Below are 16688 nucleotides of genomic sequence, written 5' to 3'. Positions count from 1 at the left end.
CCGGAATTGAACCCGGATCCCTGGAGCAGTGAAGCAGCTGTTCTAACCACTGTGCCACTGTGCCTTCAGCTGTTTCCAGTTTCCTCCACTCCATTAGAATGGACACTTTGGAGAGGGCATTGTTGGAAAATCACTCTCGTGCTTGGCTCTTGAAGTCGCTCTGCAATTGACGTTTTTTCTCAGCGGTTTCTTCATCTTCTGCTGCTTCTGGTGGAGTTTGATGGACAGAGAAGCCGAAGAGCTGATGGTTTCTCCAGCAGTCAATCTGCGCTGGTGATGAGAGAATCCTTTTGGTCTCAGGTTTGGACAATGACAAAATTGACGATTTCATAGAATTTACAGTGCAGAAGGAGGCCATTCGGCCCATCGAGTCTGCACCGGCTCTTGGAAAGAGCACCCTACCCAAGCCCACACCACCCTATCCCCATAACCCAGTAACCCCACTCAACCAACACTAAGGGCAATTTTGGACACTAAGGGCAATTTAGCATGGCCAATCCACCTAACCTGCACATCTTTGGACTGTGGGAGGAAACCGGAGCACCCGGAGGAAACCCACGCACACACGGGGAGGATGTGCAGACTCCGCACAGACAGTGACCCAAGCCGGAATCGAACCTGGGACCCTGGAGCTGTGAAGCAATTGCGCTAACCACTATGCTACCGTGCTGCCCAAAGTGCCAGTTCTTTGATCGTGGATGTCACCAGGAAGTCTTGACTTGTCTTTTTAGCGAAAGAGTGTGTTAGTGATGACAATCTGGTGTTCCGTGCATTTGACGAGCAGGAGAACCTGTTGGAGCTGCAATTCCCAAATCTTCCCATTCCAATGATTCCCTCCCAATTTGGGAGTCCTTTCCAACCCTGGCATTGAAGTCTCCAAGGAGGATGATCTTATTTTCTTTCGGAATTTTGGATGGTATGGTGTCCAGGCTGGAGTAGAAGACCTCTTTGGACTCGTCATTGGCATCAAGGGTTGGGGCGTAGGGGCTCACGACCGCTGCCTGATGGTTTTTGTAAGTTGTAGACAAAGGGAAATGAGGTTCGTGTTGATGCCGATGGGGAGCTCCGAGAGTTGGTTGAGAAGGTTATTCTTGATGGCGAAACCAATTCCTTGAATCTAAGGCTGATCCTTGGGTTTTCCTCTCCAGAAGAAGGTGTAACCACCGCCATCTTCTCTCAGCTGTCCCTTGTCTGCTCTTCGGGTCTCTTGCAGGGCAGCGACGTCTGTGTTGAAGTGCCTTGTTTCATAGACAACAGGGCAGTTCCGGTCGATTGATTTGCTCATTATCCAGAGGGTTCGCACATTCCAGGTTCCAAAATTCAGTTTAATTTTGATCTTTTGACTGCATGTAGACTATTTTTGGGACACCTTTTCTCGCCCTTATCCCAGGCAGGGTGAGCAGAGAGATATCCGGTTCAGGTTGTCGCTGACGGTGCGAGGAGCGGGAAAGAAACAATCGAGCGACTTTCATGAATGGAGCCGGTGGGTGGCGGGGGAGCAATAGAAGCTGCGGAGTGAGCCGTGAGGCTTCATAAATACCCCATGGAGGCCGGGTGAACAGACAGTTTGCAAAGAGATATTGATAGGTTAAGTAAGTGGGAAAAAAGTTGGCAAGTGGAGTATAATGTGGGAAAATGTGAAGTTGTTCATTTTGGAAGGGAATATTATTTAAATGGAGAATAACTGCAGAAAGCTGCAACATAAAGGGACTTGGGTGCACTTGTGCACAAAGCACTGAAAGCTGGTGCAGCAGGTAACCAGGAAGGCTGTTGGAACGTTGGCCCTCATTCCAAGGGGATAGAGCAGAGAAGTCTTGCTGCAACTGTACAAGGTACTGGTGAAACTGAAAAGACTGAGTGCGGAGCTCCGTCTGGCAGGAGCAGAGCATCACCAAGTCTTATAAAAATCAAGGTCGGATTCCTGTCCTCATTGACTTTGCAATCAGTGTCACAGCGAAACAGTGGGGAGTATAAAAAGTGTATTCTTTGGGTTTTTTTGTTTGGAGGAGGGGTAATAACTAAGAAACAACACAAATAAGTGCAAGCCAGGGTCATTATAAAGTAATACCAGCAAACAAAGTAAGTTAAGGGAAGTAAAGTTAGCATAAGGGAGGTAAGTAAATAGTCTTATATAGCTTAAGTTTTGTTAAAAGGGAGTAAATAAGGGACTTAAGGGTAGTCATGGCAGGAGAGCTTGCACCCGTGATATGGTCCTCCTGCGCTATGTGGCGAATCATGGCAGTCTCAGGTGGCCACGGTAGCACAGTGGTTAGCACAGTGGTTTCACAGCTCCAGGGTCCCAGGTTCGATTCCAGGCTTGGGTCACTGTCTATGCGGAGTCTGCACGTTCTCCCTGTGTCTGCGTGGGTTTCCTCCGGGTGCTCCGGTTTCCTTACACAGTGCCGGTTAGGTCGTTTGGCTGTGCTAAATTGCCCTTAGTGTCCTAAAAAAGGTTAAGTGGGGTTACTGGGTTACGGGGATAGGGTGGAGGCGTGGGCTTGGGTAGGGTGCTCTTTCCAAGGCCGGATGCCCTCCTTTGACACTGTAAATTCTATGATTCTGTGCAGGAAATGTGTCCAACTGTAGCTACTGGTTAACCGCCTTTGGGAGCTGGAGCTAAGAGTGGATTGTCAGTGGAGCATCCACAATGCTGAGCAGGTCATGGATAGCACATTCAATGAGATGGTCACACAGCAGGTGAAGATTGAACAGGTAGACAGGGCATGGGTGACCACCAGGCAAGAGTAGAGGAAGGCAGGTAGTGCAGGAGTCATCAGTGGCCATCCCTCTTTCTAACAGATATACTGTCTTGGATACTGTTGGGAGAGATGGCTGTGAAGGGGAAAGCAGTGGCATCCAACTTCATGGCACCTTGGCTGGGTGTGCTGCATAAGAGGGGAGGAGGAAGGATGTCAAGGCTATAAAGGGCTTATGATTTGCACTGTCACTAAGAGCGGTGCCCAGAAGCAATTTATGCATAGCAGAGATCGTGAGGGACTCCGTCGTGAATCCCACTATCAGGCCGCCATTTTGAGCGGACAGCCCAATAGCAAGGTCTGTCAGCTGGCCTGTGAGCCTAACCGCAATGTTTAGAAATGTCTAGTTATGTCTGACAGCTTGTTTCCGCATCAAAAGCTGGCGTGTGGTGTGGACTTACTTCCTGCTGCCAGTGGGGGGGTCAGAGCACCACGATTCTATTGGGGAATGCCACCGGGCATCCCGGATGGAGAATCCCTCCCATAGTCGAATCTCCAGGACCATTCTGAAGCTGGAATATGGACCTCCTCCAGGACACCAAATCTGGAGGTTCCACCAGCAGGTGCTCCACCCCAGCCACTGCTGTGGTGTTCCAGGGTCCAGAGTTGCTGGCTGAATCTATCCTTGTTCCACAGACAATACAGCATGATTCAGGTGTGTCCCGAATCCTTCATGCCACATTGTTCCAAATGTGTTTCATGCCCACATCCAGGGGATGTCAAGCCTCTAGCTGTATCCTGTTAACAGGATCACGCCAGCCTCTGGCAGGTTTTTCAATCCGCCACGGCAGGCACCAATGGAAAATTCCGCTGTAAATCCATGCGGGCGTGAAACATATTTCTGGGCGTCCCGCCATGTTCTTCCCATGCACCCGCAATCAAACCTGCCGGTGGGGACTTGGGAGAATTCGAATCCATAGAATCCCAACAGTGCAGAAGGAGGCCATTCGGTCCATCGAGTCTGCACTGACCCTCCGAAAGAGCACCCTACCTAGGCCCACTGCCCCGACCTATCCACCGTGCACTCTGCATAGAATCTAATATTTTAAAAAAACCCTACTATGCTTCAGACTAAGATGTGTCAAAATATCCATCAAATATTTAAAGCAAAGCGTTGTCTTAAATCATCAATTGTTTTAGCTATCTGATGAGCAGGATACTCTGGAGCTGCAACTCACTTTAAAATGTCCAGGTCTTCATCAGCCTTAGAAGCATTAACCTCAGGTTTCTGTTCAAAGCCTTTGTCTTCTCTGACAAGAGGCTTCTATCTATCATCACCCACTGAAAGGAATTGCGCCATCCTTAGCAGATGTAGGTGTTACCTCCTTGTGTAAACCCCTCCCTTCTTATAAGGTTATGTCATAGGGCAGCATGGTAGCACAGTGGTTAGCACTGTTGCTTCACAGCACCGGGGTCACAAATTCGCTTCCCGGCTTGGGTCACTCTGTGCGGAGTCTGCACCTTCTCCCTGTGTATGCGTGGGTTTCCTCTGGATGCTCCGATTTCCTCCCACAAGTCCCGAAAGACGTGCTGTTGGATAATTTGGTCATTCTAAGGTCAGCCCAGTGGCACAGTGCTTAGCATTGATGCCTCACAGCGCCGAGGTCCCAGGTTCGATCCCGGCTCTGGGTCATTGTCCACATGGAGTTTGCACATTCTCCCCGTGTTTGCATGGGTTTCGCCCCCACAATCCAAAGATGTGCAGACTAGGTGGATTGGCCACGCTAAATTGCCCCTTAATTGGAAAACATTAATTGGGTATACTAAATGTATTTAAAAAACCAAAAAATAAATAAAAATTTGGACATTCTGAATTCTCCCCCTATGTACCCACTTCCTGGCAGTGTTAATGTCAGCCTATTTGTGACAATAAAGATTATTATTATCTATTATTAATAATAATTTAATTGTTGAAGATTGTTTTATTGTGTGAACATTGTGAGTGTTTATCTGGCCAATAACATTTTATAATATCTTCCTGTGGCAATACCTATAATAATTTTTCTTGTTGCTTATTTTCACAATCTGTGTTTTATAAAATAGGGTTTTAAACTTTAAAATTTTACACAATGTTCAGCTCAGGGTTTTTTGTTCATGGTTAGATCATCAAAAGGCTTTTTTCAGTTCAGCGTAAGTTGATGCTTGCAAAAGTAATGTGCACTATTCCAGTTGAGTTGATTAATGACTTTAAATTAATTGATAATGATACAAAGTGATGTTCTGTACAATCTAGAGCCAATGAATTGCAAAAAGCTGGTATGCAGGCAAAGGAAGTAATTAGGAAAGCTAATTAGGAAAGCTAACAGAATGTTATTGTTTATTGTGAGGTGAATTGAATACAAAAGTAGGGAAACTATGCATAAGCTGTATAGGAACTGGGTATATCACATCTGGGGTATAGTGCACAGTACTGGTCTTATTTAAGGAAATATGCCAATCCACCAAACCAGCACATCTTTGGATTGTGGGAGAAACCGGAGCACCCGGAGGAAACCCACGCAGACACGGGAGAATGTGCACACTCTACACAGACAGTCACCCAAAGCCGGAATTGGACCCGGGTCCTGGCTCTGTGAGGCTGCAGTGCTCACCACTGTGCCACCGTGCTGCTACTACCACTATTCCAGGCAGTGAGTTCCAGATTGCCACCAGTAATACCAGTTCTGGGGGAGGCGAGACCAATAAACTGGATGGGTTACACCTGGGCAGGACCGGAACTGATTTCCGAGAGGGAGTATTTGCTAGAGTGGTGAGAAGGGTTTAAACTAAAATGGCAGGGGGATGGGAACCTATGCAAGGAGTCAGAGGAGGACTAGACAGAGTAGATGCAAGGAGGATGTTCTCGAAGGTGGGGGATTACATAGCCAGAAGTCATAGTCTGAGGATGGGGGTGGACCATTTAGGGTTGAGATGAAGAGAAATTTCTTCACCAAGAAGAGTGGTGAGCCTGAGGACTTCTTTGCCACAGAAAGTATTTGAAGGCAAAACAATGTATCGATCAGCCATGATCATAATGAATGGTGGAGCAGTTTTGACAGGGCGAATGGCCTCCTCCTGCTCCTATTGCCTCTATTTCGGTGTCCCTATATTCAGCACAGTACAGATGGAAAGCACGATAAAATTCTTTGCACAAACAGGAAACGTACATTTTTAGACCTCCTTTCTATAAGATACCACTAAATTCTGTTTCCCAGCTGATAGGCACACAGTATGATTTTGCTCTACTTCCACCCTCATCACAAAGGTCATCTCTGAAGGATAGATCAACAAATATCCAAGGCTCATGAAATCAAGTTATCCAGAATTTTCCCCCCGATAACATGAATGGAGGTCAATTCATTGCAGATGATATGATTTCTTACTCGGAATGTCTCCAACAATGGTCATGTTCAGTCAATTGAACTTCATTCTCAGCACCGCTCCCATCACGACTAAGATGTTAATTCCACTGTCAAAATCAAGCACTCTGTCTCCCATGCAAGTCTGGAGTTAAAGTGTCATCTGAATCACCATCCCACAATCCTCCCTGGGGAACTGACCAAATGCTGATGGAACAAAAAACACATGGCAAAACATTCAAAAGTTTTAAGAAGGTTCCAGGTAATGAGCCACTTAGATGGCAGCTTTGTACTTGACTGGGGCATACCACACCCAGTGCATATTTAAATCAATTATTAGAATGGTCCTCCTATCAGGATTCTCAAGCATTTGGTTATCAGATTGGAACCTGAGTCACATTGCCTGTATTTACATTAATTGTCCTCCCTCAAGTACCATGCCCCAAGAGGGCATTGGCAACTAAGGATTTCCATTGGGTTGGTCCACAATTAGGCTTTGCAAAGGAAAGCAGTGATTTGCTGTTGTGTTCTGATGGCTGACCCAGAAACTTCCCACCTGCCATCAGTGGTATTTTAAGGATTCGCCTGTTTGGCCACGCTATGAATATACCTACCATGGCCATCAAATCCTTCACTAGGTTTTTGCACCCAGAGCTTCTGATCCCGAGGTCAGGATGCTACCATTGCACCAGAGGACATCCTCACTGATATACATCATTTGGGGCTAATGAGAAAATAGAAGTTTACTGAAGAACACGTAGTTAATGTTGGTATACATCTTACTATTTGTCATTTATATATTAAGACTATTGCCCATATTAATTGTTTGTTATGAATATTGTTCTATTTTACAGAACATCAGATCCATCAGCATGTCTCAAAAACCAGGCCAGTGAGTAATTATTTCATTTTGAAAACTGTCTTGAGCCTTTACCTTCTTAACATTGTATTTTTGTGTGTTGACATCAATACAGAATAAAATAATTAAGACAGGATCACAACAAACTGGCATCTCCTTCTCTCAACAATTCCCGCTCCCGTCTGATAACCATGACTGGTTTTGGTAAGGAGACTGAACTGAGCTATTCAAGTGAGGCCCAGCAGTAAAAATGGCACTGATTACAGAGTCTGTTTCCGTCTTCCTCCCTCCTGAGACCCTGCCCACCCCCAAGTTAAAATTGGGACTTGCAAACTGAATACCTCAGCATTTCACCAAACTGTATACACAGTGGTATCTGCTGACTCCTGCAAGAGCAGCCTCCACAGTGCCATAATGCCACTACACTTTCCTGCTGTTTTTAACATCAGTTCTGGATATGCCGTTCCTATGGCTGCATCCACCAACTACACCCTTTTACTCTGTGAGCCAATCCACAGAATTGTTACAGCACAGGAGGAATCCTCTTGGCATATCATGTCTGCACCAAGTCTCCGAATGAGTAATTCACTTCAGGCCATTACCCAAGCTTCTCCTCATAACCCTGCACATTCTTCCTTTTCAGATAAAAGACTAAATCCCTTTTGAATGCTTTAATTGAGTCTGCTTCCGCCACCCTCTGTTCCAACCATTAAGTCTCAATGCGAGTTTATAGGGTCCTTAATCTTAACAGACAAATTGGCTCTGGTTGACGAGTCTTGGCTTATGAAATGCAGGTGGCCTTTGTATATGGCTTTGAATTGGTCTCTGCAGCTCACAGGGGCTGTTAGCGTATCTTCAGAGATAATAATGTGCAGACTTCTACAATACTGCCAAATAGCTCTTCTTGTTTGACGGTCACAGCCAGACCTATCTTCAGCCGTTTTAAAAGGTAATTGTCCACTCTCTTAAACTGCCCTGCCACCTTCAATGAGTTTGGCATAGATACATCCAGGTCCCTGTGCTCCTGCGCCCCTGTAGAATTCTACCCTTTATTTTATATTGTCTCTCCATGTACTTTCTATCAAAGTGAATTACTTCACATTTCGCTGTATTGAATTTCATCTGTTACTTGTTCACCCATTCCACCAACTTGTCTATGACATTCTACACTGTTCTTCACAGCTCACAATGCAATACACTTCAAACTCAGGATCATTGAAAACATAGCTGTCGCAAGTGCGAGTATAATCACGTTACATATGGAGGGTAGTGTGATGGTTCTGATCTTCAAATCATAGGAAGAATCACAGGAAGAACTCTAGAAAGGTCCAGAGATAAATCCCAGCTGTCAAATTTTAAATTGCACAGAAAGAACTTGTAATCTGGTCTTCTTTCACATTGGAAAACATATTTTGAATTGACAGAATTGTAAGTTAAGGGACCATTATAAAGAGACTTGATAGTCCATTTGTCAAGTGACCCCTTTGCTTATGGGATCATTAAACAGCTGATCTTGTTATTGCAACAGTAGAAATGACACTGTAAGATTATAGCTAGAAAGTATGTGCTTGGTGCATAATTCTTCACTTTTAAATTTCCAGAGTCTTCAAAAAGACAAGCCCCAATGAGAAGGTTAGTATCTTCTGACCCTTGTCTGAGAATCTGATTGGCGTTTTCATTTAATCTATTAATATGATTTTTGAATTACACCATTCCTATTTGTAGTGTATTGTTGGCTACTTTCATTCTATTATTCTTTCCCAATCGGAAGTTCTAGGGTAGCTGTTATGATGATGTGCAGAAGCAATCATGTATATAATAATGTACATGACCACCGACCAGCAGGTGGCAGTGTAAATCTACCATGTGACACTGTACCTCAAGGAGTTGGGAGTTAGTCATCCTGGTGGATAGTCATACTTGCAGTAGCTCTAGGATAATGTTCGTAGTTTGTCATACATTTCTTATAGTTATTTTTACCATGCATTTGTTTTACAATAAATTACTTTAACTAGACAAGAACTAGATGTTCTATTGTGCAACATTCCTACCGGCCATAGCACAAGAACATGACAGTTTTGACTTTTGTGATAATACCTCCTCTAGTGTAGGGTTGCAGAGTGATTTAAAGTTGTGTATAAAATAACATTTATTTCCTTTATCGACAGCTCTCACTGTATCTGGGAAAGCGAGACTTTGTAGATCATATCAACACTGTGGACCCAGTTGGTGGGTAGCATACCATTTATAAATCAGAAGTGATGACGGGGGACCTGTGCATACATGTATCGCATGCTCCTGTACAATGTTAAAAACACAAAAGCCACAGCTCATGGAATTTCAGAAAGAACTTACAAAATTCTCTTCATTCAAACATCTTTCCATTCAATCTTGAATTCAAAAGATTCAAGCTCCTTCAATGGTTCGCGAACAGGCACCAGAATGTGGCGACTAGGGGCTTTTCACAGTAACTTCATACTTGTGACAATAAAAAGATTATTATTATTATTATTATTATTAACAGTGCATCACCAGATCATTGAAAACTAGTCCAGCTACAATCCCTGATCATAGCCAGAATGGCGATAAGGACTTTATAAATCGTATTTATTCACATCCAGACTAGGGAGGGAAAGTCGCCAGACAGACATCCCAATCGTTGTCCTCCTCTGAAATGCCATGTGCAGATATAGGATGTGCTAACCAAACTTGGCTTTGAAGCCATGAACAATTGTATTGGCTACCAGTTATCACTATATGAGCTAACGTTAGCTTACGGTCTAATCTTCAAGATAGATGGGGGTGGGCAAGTTCAAAAAGGACAGTACGGTGACACAGTGGTTTGCACTGCTGCAGCACAGCACTTGGGACCCGGGTTCAATTCCGGCCTTAGGTGACTGTGTGGAGTTTGCACGTTCTCCCCGTGTCTGCGTGAATTTTCTCCGGATGCTCCGGTTTCCTCCCACAAGTCCCGAACGACGTGCTGTTAGGTGAATTGGACATTCTGAATTCTCCCTCTGTGTACCCGAACAGGCGCCGGAATTGGGGCTTTTCACAGTAACTTCATTGCAGTGTTAATGTAAACCTACTTGTGACAATAAAGATTATTATTAAAGATGTGCAGGTTAGGTGGATTGGCCATGATAAATTACCCCTTAGTGTCCAATGATATGCAGGCTAAGTGGGGTTACGAGGATAGGGTGGGGAGTAGGCCCAGGTAGGGTGCTCTTCCGGATGATCGGTGCAGACTCAATGGGCCAAATGGCCTCCTTCTGCACTATCGTGATTCTATGAAAGATGTGGGATGGTAAGCATATTTCATGTTGAGCTCAGAAATCTAAACCGATGGAATAAAAACCTTCTTCATTGAATATAATTTGGGTCACTGTCTGTGTGGAGTCTGCACATTCTCCCTGTGTCTGTCCGGGTTTCCTCCGGGTGCTCCGGTTTCCTCCCACAAGTCCCGAAAGATGTGCTGTTAGGTGAATTGGACCTTCTGAATTCTTCCCCAGTGTACCCGAACAGGTGCCAGAATGTGGCGACTAGGGATTCTCACTTCATTGTAACTTCATTGCAGTGTTAATATAAGCCTACTTGTGACAAGAAAAATGTTATTATTTTATTGATCACACATCAAATGAGTTATAACAAAGACACCCTAGTTTCTGGTAAATGCAAGTCCATTAAAAAAATGGTGCTAAATCTGCAATCTCATTGCTATAAAGGTAACTGTAGGGGGAATAATAGAACTCGTATTTGTACAATAGTGACATTATTCTGAGTTTGAGGAAGCTTTGTTGGGTTATAACTCACATGAGAGCACTCAATGCTAATACCTGGTAATAAAAGTAAAGAACTGTCCAATCTCAAACATTGGCATGATCAACTGATCACCCAGATGAACACTGAAATGGTAAAGAATTCTCATAGACTTAGATTGTACATGTAGCATCCGTAATGTGCGTACACGTTAACTGAGCAGCAAATATCAACCACCTTTGTATATAATACATTCAAATTTGGTCAAGTTTCACTTATGACTCTGGTGATAAATGCACAACCATGTACTATAATGAACCAAATTCCCCAAATCTTGTCTCCATTTCTTCTTTTTAAAATAAATTTAGAGTACCCAATTCTCTTTTTTCCAATTAAGGGACAATTTAGTGTGGTCAATCCACCTACGCTGCACATCTTTGGGTTGTGGGGGTGAGACCCATGCAGACACGAAGAGAATGTGCAAACTCCACACAGACAGTGACCTGGGGCTGGGATCGAACCCGGGTCCTCAGCACCATGAGGCAGCAGTGCTAACCACTGTGCCGCCCGGTCCTCATTCCATTTCAACTTAGTATCAATTTGTGAATGGGATGTTGGGTCATATAACCCATCGTTAATTCCCTTCAGGTGATGGTGAACTGCCTTGAAATGCTACGGTCTGTGAGGTGCTGTTAAGGAGGAAATTCCAGGATTTTGACCCAGTGTTAGTGAAGAAAAGACAATGGGCATCATTCTCCGCCGGCGGGAGTCTCCGTTTTGCCGGCGCCCGGGGGTTTCCCGACGGCGTGGGGCTGCCCCACAATGGGAAACCCCATTGACCGGCCGGTGTTACGGAGACTCCCGCCGGCCGGTCGGGGCAGAAATGTGGCGGGGCGGGTAGGAGAATTTCGCCCAATATATTTCCAAGTCAGGATGGTGATTGGCTCGGATAGAACCTGCAGGTGGTGTTCCCATGTGCCTGCTGCCCGTTTCCTTCCAGATGGTAGTGGTCGCTGTTATGGAAGGTGCTATGGAAGGAGTCTTGTTGAGTTCCTGCAATGCATCTTGTCGATGGTACACAGGGCTGCCACCTTGCATCAGTGGTGGGGGGAGTGAATGTTTGTGGTGGGGTGCCAATCAAAGATGTTGCTTAATCCTGGATGGTGTTGAGCTTCCTGAGTGTTGTTGGAGCTGCACTCATCCATCTAAGGCACAATAGGACTGCTACAATTCATCTTGGCCGGGTCCATGCTGGAAGGGAGTCAAACAGCCTTGCCGTCACCGCTATGAAATCTGCTGCAAAATATACACATGCTGATGCTGGGTGGGTTATAGGAGCAGGTTTAGTTGTGATGACAATAGCCTGCACTATAATCACACATCAGAGACTGGTTAATTGGGCAATGTCCTGAGGGTCCTTGGTGCCTGTGGACCCAATTGCCAGTAAACACCTTGAGAATTTAGGGAATAGTAAGTAAATAAAAGATAATTCTTGCAAACATATTGGGAAACTAATATTTTAATTTCTGTTTCACAGTGTGGGTAATAAATGGGTTGAGATACATGTATTTTAAAAATGTTGGGCAAAATATCGTCCTCAAGTGTCCTAATCCGAATTGCAGTCAAGATTCATGAAGTACATTATTTTGGTGAATAGATTGTAATCAAATTGGCATTTTAAATGCTGGATTGACTTATTTCTTGCAGATGGTATGTTGCTGCTTGATCCAGAATATTTAAAGGACAGAAAAGGTAAACGGACAATGTTGACACGTTTCTCTTTCTATGTTTCGACTGTACGTCTGGCTCTGCAATTTCTCAATGGCACATGTTGCCACCGGCCTAAACATTAATTTCTCCCATCGTACTGATTTTCCTGCCGTCTCCCGAGAATTGTTGCCATGCTGTGACCCAGCGGTACTGAAATGGTGATGAGAAATGGCTAAACTCTGGTGTGATTTTGGTCTTTCACCTTGAGAGGCGTCTAGGTACGTTTTCTTTTATCAATTAATTTGCGGGATGTGTGAGTCGCTGGCTAGGCCAGTATTTATTGCCCATCCCTCGTTGCCCTTCAGGTGGCGGTGAGCCGCCTTCTAGAACCGCTGCAGTCCCTGTGATGTAGGTACATCCGCAGTGCTGTGAGGTATGGAGTTCGAGGATTTTGACCCAGCGACAGTGAAGGAACGGTGATGTATTTCAGTGTCAGGATAGTGAGTGACTTGGAAGGGAGCCTCCAGGTGGTGGTGTTCACAGGTATCTGCTGTCCTTGTCCTTTTAGCTGATGATGGTCTGGAAGGTACAGCCTAAATCACCTTGGTGAGTTCCTGCAGTGCATCTTGTAGATGGTGCAGACTGCTGCTATTTTGCGTCAATGGTGGAGGGAGTGAATGTTTGTGGAAGGGGTGCGAATCAAGCAGGCTGCTTTATCCTGGATAGTGTTGAGCTTCTCAAGTGTTGTTGGAGTTTCAGTCATCTAGGCAAATGAAGAGTATTTCATCGCACTCCTGACTTGTGCTTGTGGTGGACAGGCTTTGGGGAGTCAGGAGGTGAGTTACTCATGCAGGATTCCTAGCCTCGGACCTTGCTCCTGTAGCCACAGCATTTATATGACTAGTCCAGTTCAGTTTCTGGTCATTGGTAACCCCAGGATGTTGATAGTAGTGGTTTCAATGTCATTGAATATCAAGTGGCAATGGTTAGATTCTCTCTTGTGTGGTGCAAATGTTACTTGCCACTTGTTAGCTCAAGCATGGATATTGTCCAGGTCTTGCTGCATTTGGACATGAACTGCTTCAATATCTCTGGAGATTGTTCAGTCATCGATGAACAGCCACACTTCTGACCTTATGATGGAAGGAAGGTCATTGATGAAGCAGCTGAAGGCAGTGGCTTCAGACACTACCCCGAGGAACTCCAGCAGTGATGTCCTGGAACTGGGATCATTGATCTTCAACCACCGCAACCATCTTGCTTTGTGCCAGGTATGACTCCAACCAGCGGAGAGTTTTCCCCTTGACCCTCATTGACTCCAGTTTTGATATCTCCTTCATACCATACTCGAACAAATACTGCCTTGATATCAAGGGCAGTCGCTCTCACCTCACCTCGGGAATTCACCTCTTTTGTCCATGTTTGAACCGAGGCTGTAATGAGGTCTGGAGCTGTATGACCCTTGCGAAACCCAAACTGAACGTCAATGAGGAAGTTCCTGAGAGCGCATTGATGACCTCTTCCATCACTTCACTGATGATAAAGAGTAGACTGATGGGGCGGTAATTGTCCTGTTTCTTGTGTACAGGACACACCTGGGCAGTTTTCCACATTGCTGGATAGATGCCAGTGTTGTAACTGTACTGAAACAGCTTGGCTAGAGATGCGGCAAGGTTTGGAGCACCAGTATTCAGCACTATTACCAGAATATTGTCAGGGCCCATAGCCTGTGCAGCATCCAGTGCCTTCAGCCGTTTCTTCATATCATGTGAAGTAAATCAAATTGGCTGAAGACTGGCATATGTGATGATGGGTACCTCTGGAGGAGGCCGAGATGGATCAGCCACATGGCACCTCTGGCTGAAGATTACTGAGAAAGCTTCAGCCATGTCTTTGGCACTGATGTGCTGGGTTCCTGCATCATTGAGGATGGGGGTATTTGTGGAGTCTCCAACCCCTGTGAAATGTCCAATTGTCCACCAGCATTCACAACTGGATGTGGTAGGACTGCAGAGCTTTGACCATTGGTTGTGGAGTTGCTTAGCTCTGCCTATTACTTGCTGCTTATGCTGCTTGGCACGCACATAGTCCTCCATTGTAACTTCACCAGGTTGACACCTCATTTTTCGGTATGCCTGGTGTTGCTCCTGGCATGTCCACCTGCACTCTGCATTTAACCAAATATGCCCATAATGTCTCTGTTCACTGGTGGATAGACAGATGGTGAAAATACAGGGGGGAGGAGGGGAGGTAAACCAATAGTCCCTCATTCGCTTTGCAAATCGTCATGTTCTGCACCCTGCCACTCTGAAATGGTCAAATTTATAACCCGTCCATACATTTTGTCCTCAATGTTGATCCGTATGACCGGAACTGCCTTTGTTTTCTACTTGATAGAAACAGTTATCAAAATTATAGAATAACACAGCTTAAAATCTATAAGTTTGCTCAAGTTTCTTGATCCCTTATCCGAAAGCCTTTATGTGGTTTGATGTCACCCCAACTCTACTTATGGATCTGCAAATGGTCTTGGGTCAGATTTACTTTGGTTAAAGATGCTATATAAAAATAAGCTACCAATCCTACAAGTGTAATTCTCAATAAGCATAAAGTGCAATTCTTGTTTAAAAAATCTCTATTTTCCTATTTAAACAGCTTATGTGACATTGACATGTGCATTCCGATATGGGCGTGAAGATTTGGACGTAATGGGCCTTAGTTTCCGAAAGGATATTTACTGTGAAACGATCCAGGTCTATCCACCAGTTGCAGACAACAAAAAGCCACCGACTCCACTGCAGGAGAGACTGGCTAACAAACTGAAAGAGAACTGCTACCCTTTCATCTTACAGGTATGAGATCCTCCCTGCCACTGTCAAAGCAAACAGAACCATGAGCTCTGATAATAACTCTCGAGGTGGGGAGAGAGCAGAGCATACAGGATGCCTGAAATTATGGTGTTCCCAGATATCCTGCTGAAATATTTCACATGTCTCCTGAGAGGTACAACGTCTTAGTTCTGGTATCATTCTAGTAAAACTTTTGTGTGCACCTTCTCCAATGCCTCGACATCATTTTATAATATGGATGCCAGAATTGTGACCCAAGTGGTTTGGGAACATTCTAGACAAGTTTAGCACAATCTCGATTCTATACCTCTGGAAATGAACCACAGCGCTTTGATTGTTAATCTTATTGCTTCAGTAAATGGCACCGCAACGTTTGGTGATTGGTGTATCTGCACCAGTTCCCTCCATTCCTCTGCATCATTTAAACTCTTTGGTCTGGATTTTAGCAGAGAGGGAAGTCCTGAGGGTGCTGATGGGAGGTAGGACAGAACAGGTCTACTTTAAGTGGGGTTTCGACCCACAGACAGCGGAATGAACAGGCTGGAGGGATCTTGTGGGGAAAGTCTATGAGCGCAACCTATGGGAGTAAAATAAATCTGGGGAGGAATCGAATGGTGAGTGGATCCCTGATCGTAGCAGGTCAGACGGTGGTCCGTGGGCCTCAATTGCAGGGGTTGGGGTCAGGGGGGAAATGGTCCAAGCTAGGCTTCCCAGCGATTAAAACTACAAGAACTAGGAGTTGGGGCCGGAAAAAGGGGAGATTGCTATGTTTCTTGAAGGGGAGAGAAGCTTGTTAATGTTATTGGGGTTTGGGTATGTTGGTGCGGGGAGTGGGTCAGGGGGGATTGGATTGTTGTTGTTTTGGGGGGGGACTGAAGGGGGGGGGGGACATGACAATGGAGGGGGGGGGGAGAAATTACAGACTAACAGTGGCCAGGGGATTCTCTTTGTCTCACCCTCAGGGTAGGGCTCGATGCTACCTTAGGTGGGCCTGGGACTCAGGAATTTGTTGTTTATTCTTGGGATGGAGCAGTTCATAACAGGTTTCATATGGGTGGGGAGAACGCCTTGGTTTTGGAGGGGGGTCCTGCAGAGGGATAGGCAGGTGGCGGGGGTGGCGGGCGGGGCGGCCAATGCGGAGGTTGTGGTGATCAGGGTGCGGATGGAGTCGGGGTTGTGCAAAGGGCCTAGCTTGGAGACACTGGTGACGGTGTCTCTGCTGTTTGCTCCGGCGAAATAGTCTTCAAACCCAGTGGTCATCTTCACTTTGAAAATATGGTGCCGACACTGTCAGCATTTTAAACGGAGGTAGTGTCAAAGTGGGACCCTATCTGTAGGAACATATGTTTGAGTCAGCGAAATTAGACACTACATTTGGAGGGGGGGTGGAAAGGTAAGGGGCTGGAGAGGGTGAGGG

General features: G+C 45.3%; 1 protein-coding gene across 1 annotated transcript in view; it reads left to right on the top strand.

Annotated features, from left to right (window-relative positions):
* The window catches only part of LOC140422803 (beta-arrestin-1-like), a 124676-nt gene that overhangs the window by 28397 nt on the left and 79591 nt on the right, over positions 1-16688 (top strand). The window contains exons 2-6 of the mRNA XM_072507712.1: positions 6949-6986; positions 8555-8585; positions 9122-9182; positions 12420-12464; positions 15078-15274. Of these exons, the coding sequence (XP_072363813.1) occupies positions 6967-6986; positions 8555-8585; positions 9122-9182; positions 12420-12464; positions 15078-15274 (354 nt within the window). The 5' untranslated portion in view covers positions 6949-6966. The remainder of the gene's footprint in view (positions 1-6948; positions 6987-8554; positions 8586-9121; positions 9183-12419; positions 12465-15077; positions 15275-16688) is intronic.

This window comes from Scyliorhinus torazame, chromosome 5 (genome assembly GCF_047496885.1).
Source record: "Scyliorhinus torazame isolate Kashiwa2021f chromosome 5, sScyTor2.1, whole genome shotgun sequence".
Taxonomy (NCBI): domain Eukaryota; kingdom Metazoa; phylum Chordata; class Chondrichthyes; order Carcharhiniformes; family Scyliorhinidae; genus Scyliorhinus; species Scyliorhinus torazame.
The sequence above is the reverse complement of the archived record's forward strand: the minus strand, read 5'-3'. Positions and strand labels throughout refer to the sequence as shown.